At 46.4% G+C, this 10159-nt stretch overlaps 2 protein-coding genes across 2 annotated transcripts; both read left to right on the forward strand.

Annotated features, from left to right (window-relative positions):
- The first annotated feature begins 1932 nt into the window (after window positions 1-1932).
- LOC122017762 (putative pentatricopeptide repeat-containing protein At5g40405) lies at window positions 1933-3826 on the forward strand. Its single transcript, XM_042575451.1, has one exon. The coding sequence runs from the start codon at window positions 1980-1982 to the stop codon at window positions 3711-3713; it is 1734 nt and encodes a 577-aa protein (XP_042431385.1). The 5' UTR covers window positions 1933-1979; the 3' UTR covers window positions 3714-3826.
- Window positions 3827-7899: 4073 nt separating this feature from the next.
- Window positions 7900-10153, forward strand: LOC122014777 (pentatricopeptide repeat-containing protein At4g20090-like). The gene has a single exon (XM_042571197.1). It carries the CDS (start codon window positions 8113-8115, stop codon window positions 10036-10038), a length of 1926 nt encoding a protein of 641 aa, XP_042427131.1. The 5' UTR covers window positions 7900-8112; the 3' UTR covers window positions 10039-10153.
- Window positions 10154-10159: the final 6 nt, after the last annotated feature.

Genomic DNA, 10159 nt, shown 5'->3' on the forward strand with positions numbered 1-10159 from the left:
GTTGCGGAGGGCGACCGTTGTTGGCGCGCTGGGGTGGAAGAAGATATCGAACGAGAGAAGGTGAGACTTCTTTTGTTGCTGTTCTTGGTTTCTGGAATATTTTAAGAACGTGGAGTTCTCGAAGGCGAAATTCATTTTGCACCCTGTATTCTACCTTTTCTTTGTAAAATAACCTTCGTTAGCTTTATATCAAAATACAAAGTTGAAATTCAGAAGCATCCGCACCATTACCCCCAGATTGGGACCTCTTGTTTGATTTATTATTATTTTTTTAATTGGCATGAGGTATTTAATTTTTCGAATGGATTAATTTTAAGATTATCGATCAACTCCCATGGAAATTTTTTTACCGATTATTAAAATAAAATGCCCGTGGAGGCCCATTAAAATGATCAATATTTTTAGGTCCATTTTTCCGCAATTGAAATTCAAATCTTAAATTCTTAATTATTAGTAAGAGTTAACCATTACACCATTGCCCCTCATTATATCAAAAAAGATGGAATCTATCATTTCAATGGCCTTATATGGTTAGCCCTATGACCATATATGAAGAGGTAAATTAAAAAGATATAGTTGGCCACTGCAGGGAGGGTTGTTGGTTAGACTTTACTGAGAATCGACCATTGCCTATTATAGCAAGTTCAATAGGAAACTCAACCCTACCTTGGGAGCTACATCATTGCCTTGTTGGTAGCAAAAGGTGAAATCCGCCACCCTAATTGCCCTACACAGTCGGCCCCTACGACCAGCTATGAGGAGATAAATCGGAAAACTATAGCTGGCCAGTGCAAGAAGAGTTTTTTTTTCTCGACTTTGCTGAGATTCGAACCCTTGTCCTATAGTAGTAACTCTGTCCTGTATTAATCAACTCAACTCTGCCCCGGAGGTAATATATCTTCCAAAAATAAAGCTTATCACAACAATAGCCAGCCATGAGGCAAGCAAGTGCAAGGGGGCTTAAACCTTCTCATTATACAACAATAGAATTTTGTAAAAGGTGAAATCCGTCACCTCTAGTAGCCCCCTATCACTGGCCTATACCATTAGAAGAAAATAAATCAGAAAACTGAAGTTAACTATCACATAGAAGGATAATTCCTTAATTTTTATCGGGATTCAACCTTGCTCAATTTTGCAAACATACCATATGATAATCAACTCGACTATACCCTAGGGGTGACTTAAAGTCCCTCGTGCCTTTTGAAAAAAATGATTAATCAGATCAGGTAACGTCAAATCTGGGACGATCGGTTCAAGTCCACAAAAATTTTCCACCTGTTGCTAAGGTAAATCGAGAAGCGCTCGTGGCGGGCGGTCCAAAAGCCCAACATATAAATGTGTTGTAGGTAGGAATCGAACTGTAAATACCTTGATGATAATTGGTCATCTTCCACTGCACCATAGCCCTCCTCAAAAGGTGATTTGCTCACCCCTATTGCCCCCGTCAATCTGTCCCTAAACTAACATGATGGAGATAAATCATGAATGACTACTATCCATTAATACAAGTGGGCAAGGTATGGGCTGAGTATATTCAGACACGTCGAGTTTTGACTTTAAGACCTACAGCACCCTATGTCTCAATCATCGCAAAATAGCCCTCCTGCCCTTTGAGGCGATTCACTCACCCTCAGCGTCCCACCACCCCATCCCTAGACCAACACGAAGGAGGTAAATCATAAGTTGCTACTAGCCATTAGTACAAATGACAAGACATAGAGGGAGACATGCTTGAACACGTTGAATTTTAACCCCAAGACCTCATATAATAATACCCTATATTACCATAGCATCGCCCGAAAGAATACCCTAATAATCTTTGAAAAAAAATAATAATCTTAATTAATCTGATTGTCTATCTCCAGCAGACTGGCAGGGTACCCCACTGCCCTTTGAGTTTCTTGCTCTGGAAATTTTTTCTTTAATGGGCAACTATTGCGCACATTCTTTTCCTACGCTGCTGCTCCGTTCCTTTTATGACTCGGGATCTCCTCTCGCGCTGCAGTCACAGTAAGCAGGTGAAGCAGATCCAGGCCCGCTTCGTCACCTCCGGCCTTCTCCTCGCCAGCGTCTTCCACCACAACGCCCTTCTCCGTGCCCACTCCCGCACCGCCTCAGCCTCACCTTCAGCTTCACCTGCCGCCGCTTTCCCCATTTACACCCATCTCCTCCGCCGTGGCCTCCGCCCCGACTCCTACACCCTACCCTTCCTCCTCAACTTCTGTTCCCTCCTACTAGCCCGCTACCATGGCCTCTCCGTCCACGCCCACGCCATACGCCTCGGCCGCGACGCCGACCTCTTCCTCGCCAATGCCCTCATCCACTTCTACTCCGTCGTCCGCGACCTCGCTGCTGCTCGCCGCATTCTCGATTTGGCCTCCTTCACCGACGTCGTCTCCTACAACTCCATGCTCACCGGTTACCTGCGGGCCGGCGATTTGGACTCCGCCTGGTCGTTGTTCGACGGAATGTCTGAGACAAACGTCGTCACTTGGTCCGCTATGATCTCTGGCTGCCTTCAAGGAGGGCGATCTAAGGAGGCGTTGGCTCTCTTCTCGCGGATGCAGGCGGAGGGACCAGAGCCAAATGATATGACCCTCGTCAGCGTCCTCGCTGCCTGCGCTCACTTGGGAGCTCTGGAGCAGGGAAAGTGGATTCACAGCTACTTGAGGAGTAATGGGATCAAGATCAGCGTCTTCCTGGGAACTGCATTGATCGACATGTATGCTAAGTGCGGCCAGGTTCAACTGGCCTTGAGTCTGTTCGATGAAATGCCTGAAAAAAATTTGTTGACTTGGACCACTATGATCAAGGGCCTCGCCATGCACGGCAATGGTGTCGAGGCACTGCAACTCTTCTCGGTGATGGGGGCATCAGGCTTTGTCCCTGATGATGTCGCATTCATAGGCGCTCTTTGTGCTTGCACTCATGCGGGGCTGGTCGATCAGGGTCGCGAGATCTTTGATTCCATGAGAAAAGACTACGGCATTGAGCCAAAGCTGGAACACTATGGATGTATGGTTGATCTATTGGCACGCAATGGCTTGCTTGAAGAGGCTCAAGGTCTGATCAAGAGCATGCCAATGGAGCCTGATGCCCTTGTATGGGGAGCACTCATGGCGGGTTGCAAACTCCACAGGAACGTCGAATTGGCAGAGCACTCTGTTAAGCATTTGATCAAACTGGAGCCGGATTCCAGCGGGGTTTATGTGCTTTTAGCAAACATATACGCGTCTTCGGGTAGACATGACAAGGCTAGGGAGGTGAGGTGTATGATGAGAACGAAGAGATTACAGAAGACACCAGGTTGCAGCTTAGTCGAGATTGGTGGGAGAATTCATCAGTTTTTGGTAGGTGACATAGCTCACCCCCTGATTAAGGACATATTGTCAAAGTGGGAAGAGATTGAGAGCTTGATAAAGCTGGAAGGATATGTGCCTGACAAAAAAGAAGTACTCCTGAACATTGACGATGAGGAAAAAGAAGATGCACTTGCTCGTCATAGTGAGAAGTTGGCAATCGCGTTTGCACTGATCAGCACTGAGGAAGGCATGCCTATTCGCGTGGTGAAGAATCTTCGAGTATGCAGTGACTGCCATCAGGTAACTAAGCTTATATCTAAGGTTTATTGTAGAGAAATTATCGTTAGGGATCGGACACGGTTCCACCTTTTCAAAGGGGGTTCTTGTTCTTGCAATAATTACTGGTAGCAGCAATTGGGACCTTAATAACTTGAAAATTGCGGATCTCTCTCTAGTGGCATCTGTATGCTATGCTGAACCAACTTGTTTCACTCAAACATTTGATCACCTTTTTTGCTATGTTGCAATGGAGACCAGATCGCCTGGTTTATAAAAAAGTGTACCATCAGATGGTCCATTTCTAATTACGGCCGGATTATGGCCACGATCTAATCGTAATTAGTTGTGATCCCTTCTTGGGTTCATCGTCCCTATCATATTATAGTTTGGGTCGGAACGGGAGGTCGCCAGAAGTGGGCAAGTGTCCAAGTTGCCTGGCGTTGAGCGGGAGTGACCTCCAACCACTCGCTCCGATCTAAACTATAACTCGGTAGGGATAGTGAATGTAGGAAGGGATCATAACTAATTGCAGTCGAATAACAGTTGCAATCGTGGTTCATCTCCTGGTCCACATTTTTTGTGGACCAGGAGATCCTCCTGTTGCAATGGCAACAAAATTTGATGTCCTTCTCTGCAAGACATAGGATTTGTTTCCAGAGATACATCATGCTTTGCTCATACCTCAATGGAAATTGAATTCGATATCCTTCTGGTAGTGAAACATAAGATTTGCTTTCAGAGATTAAATATTGGCAATTACATATAGATCTTTCGCATCATGTATCTTAGAAGATACTTTTTTTTTTTGATAATCCAAGTGCCTTAGAGGTACACGGTCTTCCCCCAATTTGCTAAACTAATCCTAGAAGCCACTCTTGAACTGTCTTGTTGCCTAAAAATGTATTTCGTAAAGGGAAGGGAAAAAAAAATGAGAGAGTGACTCTCTTATGTTGCTCCTTTAAGGGGAAAGAAAATATACACATTTTTTTTGTCAACGCGACTTGAGAGGAGTAAAGGCAAGATTCTGTACTTAGTAAAATTAATTTTTAAAACTTGAAAAGAATAATAAATCAAAAAATTTTAAATGCTCTGTTGCATAGGGTTGATTTTTTTTCCCCAGTTCAATAACTCATTTTTGATTATTTAAATTTTTATAAATGACATTGAAACTTTAAAACTATCACTTTATCTCATAGTTGAAGCAATCATATGATCAATATTTAGTTGGCGTTATCCTTGGGATAATGATGCAGCCTATGGTTAATTAGGCATCTCTAATGCAAGGTTTATGTTTATGAGAGGATTGTGAAATTTTAAAAGTTGAATAAAATATCTTGAGCATTAAAAAGTAAACTTTGAGATCTCTATTTGAAAAACAAAACTTAAACTTATTCTTTTATAATAAAATCATTGCTATGAATTGGATAAAAAAATATATTTAGAATTCTAATTATGAAAGATGTTTTAATATTTTTTTTATTATTGATGTGATATATTAAGATTATAAAAAAAATTATTTCCTAAAAATCAAATCCTATTTGCTCTGCATTATAAGAATTTTTTTAATGCAATGACAATTTTGACATAAATGCTTCCAAACCAAAAAAAAAAAAAAAAAAAAAAAATAGATGCTCCTACTGAATGCATATCATAACGTATATGAATACGTAACTCCTACACAATGCTTAAAAAAATATTTAGAAAATATATATATATCAGCTTGGGATGAGCTGAGAAATATTTTTTTTTTCCGGAATGCTGGACAAATCCTTCAAATCCAACGTCACCATTCATCGCGTCGCGCCTCAACAAGAATAGAATGGGGATTCCACAGGCTAACCCCGGCGGTTCCGCCGCCGGCCCTCGTTTCGTGGCACCGCAGAAATCCCTCCTCGCCCGACCCTCCGCCCCTCGATTCCTCCTCGCCGCCCTCTCCCTCCGTCTCGATCATGTGCAACCTCAGCCGTCCGCCTTCCCGGCGCGCGCGGAACACATCGGGCCGCTCGATCCGCACCGCCGTCAAGATCAGCCGCCCGTCCCTCCTCTCCGCCCTCATAAACCCGCATCCCCACCCCTCGCTCCGCCTCAGCCACCTCAGCGGCGGCGGCGGGAAATCCGCTCTCTCCCTCCTCCTCCGCTCCCTCTGCTTCTTGTTCTTCCGCTCCCCGCACTCGGCGTCCATTCCCAAATCCAACCTCTCCGCCTCCTCCGCGTCGATTCCGCCGTCGCAGCTCTCGGATCCGAGGCTCTCGGTGCACGTCTCGATCCCCCCGCCGCCGCCGCCGCCGCCGCATACGCAGTCGTGCAAGCCCCTGGCGCCGGGGTCGACCTTCTCCAACGGATCCCGGAGGGCGAGCAGTCTCAGCCCCTCTCCTCGCCGGCCCGCATGGTCAGCTTCAGGAAACCCTAGCAAGGCCAAGGTTTGTACACTCTTGCACAGCCCCTCGACTGTTTCCATGCCATCAATCACCCTCTTTGCTCTACTGTCTTCCGCCCATTTAAGAACCAGAGGTGGAGTAGCGTCGTTATTAGCCAACAAAATAGAGAGAGAGAGAGAGAGGCAGGCATTGACTCGAGCAGGTGGTGTTCGTGAGCAGACGCCCGCAGGGGCAATCTGTCTATCGGACACTTGGTAGCGCTAAAGGACGAAGTTGGGTGTAACGGCGCGCCGGGTCGAACGATTCGCGTCCGTTGATTGTTATGGCCCACTGGGCCCTTTTTCGATAAGGATGGCGAAAGCCGTCCTCACATGCACTGATGCACCCTGCTCCTGACCTGACAAGGGACCAATTTAGTTCGGATCTATAATTCGATTATTCATTGACCCGATCAAACGTCTTAGGACCGGGCCGGTTACAATTTCGGTCCTAAATAATTGTGAACCTGCAGTTGAACCGTCGATTAATTGACGGTCTTGATTGTGGAAAAAGGTTTTATATATATATATATATATAAATGGTTGAGATTATTTTAATATTTTTTAATAAATGATTATAATTTAATATTTATTATTCTTTAAATTCTATAAATAAAATACCACTTTCGACATCAATTTTATAATTCTTCGAAGAACGAGAAATTAACCAATTCAAAAGTGGATCTCAAGATATTTAATTTACCTAAGACATAAGAAAATACGAAACTTCTAATGCCAAGATTCTACTGCTATGTTTATTTTAGAGTGCTGATGAGAAAGGAAAATGAATCCATAATAAAAAATTATTTTTGGAGAAAGAGAAGAGAAAAGATGGAGAAATTCCTTCTTTTACATATTTATTTATCTTTATAAAGAAAAATGGATATATGCAATATAACTTTATAAATAAAAAAGGTATAGGTGTTATTTGTTTAGATATATTATATAATTTTATGAGTTAAAAAAAATACATATGTCATTTTTTTTTATATATATGGTGTGATTTTTTTTTTATATATAATTTTGAAATGATTTAAAAATTTAATGAAGTAAATGATGAAAATTTTTTCACTACGAAATTTTTTCTTTAGTTTTGATGTCTACTCTTCCCAAATAAATTGACCATACATCTTTACAATCATTTATTTTTATTAAATATTTTTTAAAAATCACTTATTCGTATGGAGAATTACATGTAAAATACATATATTGGAAAGCCTTTTACAAACACCAATCATTTTGGTGCTACTCTTCCCAAATAAATTGACCATACATCTTTACAATCATTTATTTTTATTAAATAGTTTTTTAAAAATCACTTATTCGCATGGAGAATTACATGTTATATTGGAAAGCCTTTTACAAACACCAATCAGTGGCAGTTATGAGTCATTGAAATGATAATTCAAAACAAAGCACCCGGTAGAATGTGACTGTCCAAAATTTTCATCAATTAGTGGAGTTACTGATTAAGTTTATTTAAATATTCTCATAATAAATTAAACTCCCACACACAAGAATTGAGATCTTCTGTCCTAAAAATATTATGTCCCCATCTTCATTTTCCATTCACATTAACAACACTTGCTGCCTGACTACCTCTTGAGCATCGCTCAACGTTAAACCATCTACAAAATTGTCAATTTGTCATCCTCATTACCGTCCTCGAGGAGGATTCTTTGCTAGATCTGTAGCAAGCTACAATGGGCGAGGCTAGGGAGAGATCATGACAAAGGTGAGTGGAATGGAGCAGCGTGTACCTTTGTAAAAATGGCAAGGTCATAAGCAATGACCTTCAAGAAGTCATCAATGCTTGTGAAGGTCTCCATAAAAAGTTTGGCATAATTCGCACTAAATATTAATATTAAGGAGTAATCATTTATGTTGAAAATTCATTCGACAGTAATTCTCTCTTAGGTTTCGATAGCAGTCGCCGCACGATAACGAGCCCAAAGGCCCAACTGCCCAGTGCCGCCCGTCAGCTTCTTCCTCCACCTAAATAAACCCTAATAATTTCATGAGCATCTATCTACAGGAGCTTCGAAGCAAGCAATGCCCGATCCTTAATTCCCCCGTCATGCTTCTCTCCCTCGATTCTCCCGCATCGATACTATGCTTCACCGCCCCCTTCACCTGCCCCTTGCTGCCGCAGTAAGACCCCTCCGCGCCATTTCCTCCGTCCCCACCGCTGGCTGCATATATGAATCCGAAGGAGACTTTAGCGATTCGCCGCCGCTCGCCGACGAGATCTTCCAGGACGCCCAGCGTTCCGGAGGATACACTCAGGGCGACGCCACCTACCTGGCCCTCGCTCGCGCCTATGCCGACCGCGATCCGCCTGACCTCCCTGCCATCGGCCGCCTCCTCGCCCGCATGCGTCGAGAGCGGCCTCGTAGCTTCCCGGAGCGTGTCTTCGTCCCCATGCTCCGCGCCCTCGGCGCTTCCGGTCGCCCCCTCGCCGCTGTCCGCCTGTTCCTCCGCCTCCCGACTTTTGGGTGCACCCCTTCCGTCATCTCCTTCAACACTGCCCTCTCCGCGCTCCTTTCCCAACCCGGCGATCACCAAAATCACCGCCTTGCAGTTCCCTTCTACTCCTCTGCCATCCGCCGCCGCCCTTCGATCGCACCCAACCTCCTCACCTTCAACCTCCTCCTCAAGTCCCTCTGCCGGTCTGGTGACCTGTCCGGTGCGGTCCGCCTTCTCCGCCACATCCCCCTCCGTGGCCTCCGTCCCGACTCCTACTCCTACTCCACTGTCATTGCCGCCTTCGCTGCCGCCGGCCGACTCACCGACGCCCATGCCCTCCTCGACGAGATGCTCCTCGATGGGGTGCCTCCCGCTGCGCCGGCATTCAATGCTCTCATCGCTGCCCTCTGCCGCACTGGCGACCTCCGACGCGCCGCCAACCTCACTCGCTACATGCTCCTCAAAGGCTGCCCCCCTTCCCTCCCCACCTACAACACACTCCTCCACGCCCTCTGCCGCCACGGTCACCTCAACGCCGCCGTCCAGCTTCTCGACCGCATGAACCGAGTTGGAATCGTCCCCAACGAGATAACCTGCGGCGCCATCGTGCACGGCCTCGTCGAGCTCCGCCGACCTTTGGACGCCCGGCGCGTCTCGGAGCAAATGGAGCGAAAGGGTGTTCGCCTCAACGAGTTCGTCTACTCGGCCCTCATCGCTGGCTTCTTCCGCTGCGGTGAGCCGGATGAGGCGGCGGCCTTGTGGGAGGCAATGGCGGGCAAGGGGCTGCAACCCAACGCGGTGCTTTACACTGCCCTCATCGATGGTTTCTGCCGCCACGGCCGCATCGAGGCGGCGGAAGAGGCGTTCTCGAAAATGAGGTCGGAGGGCTGCGCGCCCACAGTGGTGACCTTCAGCGCCATGATGCGTGGGCAGTTCAAGGCGGGCAACACCGAGAAAGCGCTGGCACTGTGGGAGGAGATGGTGGAGTCCGGATGGGAGCCCAACGCGGTGAGCTACAGCGTTCTTATCAACGGGCTGTGCGAGGCGGGGCGGCTCCGGGACGCCATGATGGTGTGGAAGAACATGATGGGCCGGGGCTGCGCGCCCGACGTGATCGCCTACACCTCCATGATCAAAGGGCTATGCGAGGCGGGAATGGTGGAGGGGGCGCTGAGGCAGTTCGAAGAGATGCTCGTCAGCCGGGCGACGGAGCCGGACGTCATCACCTACAACTTGCTGTTCGACGCGCTGCTGAAGGAGGGCAATGTAGGGCGGGCGGTGAGCCTCCTGGGCCGGATGGTCGACCGTGGGTGCGAGCCGGATCGGGTCACGTACAACGTGTTCTCAAACGCCTTATTGGAGGACGGGAGGGGGATGGAGCTCATGGATGGGCTAGTGGTGAGGCTGCTGAAGAGGGAGATGGTGGCAGCCGCCGCTGAGACTGTCGAGGTGATGCTCCGCAAGTTCCTTGTGCCGCAGATGTCGACATGGGACATGGTGTTGAGAGTGATCTGCAGTAGGCAAATGGTTTTGCGAAGGATGGATAGCTGCTGGGTAGAGATTTGGAGATGACCTATTTTCCTGCTGTATGCGTCATTGATTGCTGAAATTACAGGATTATTCACTTTACCTGCAAGGGATTGTATCAGTTTAGATTTACTAAATCTGTTTTATCATCACGGCGTCAGACTTT

This window comes from Zingiber officinale, chromosome 8B (assembly GCF_018446385.1).
Source record: "Zingiber officinale cultivar Zhangliang chromosome 8B, Zo_v1.1, whole genome shotgun sequence".
NCBI lineage: Eukaryota > Viridiplantae > Streptophyta > Magnoliopsida > Zingiberales > Zingiberaceae > Zingiber > Zingiber officinale.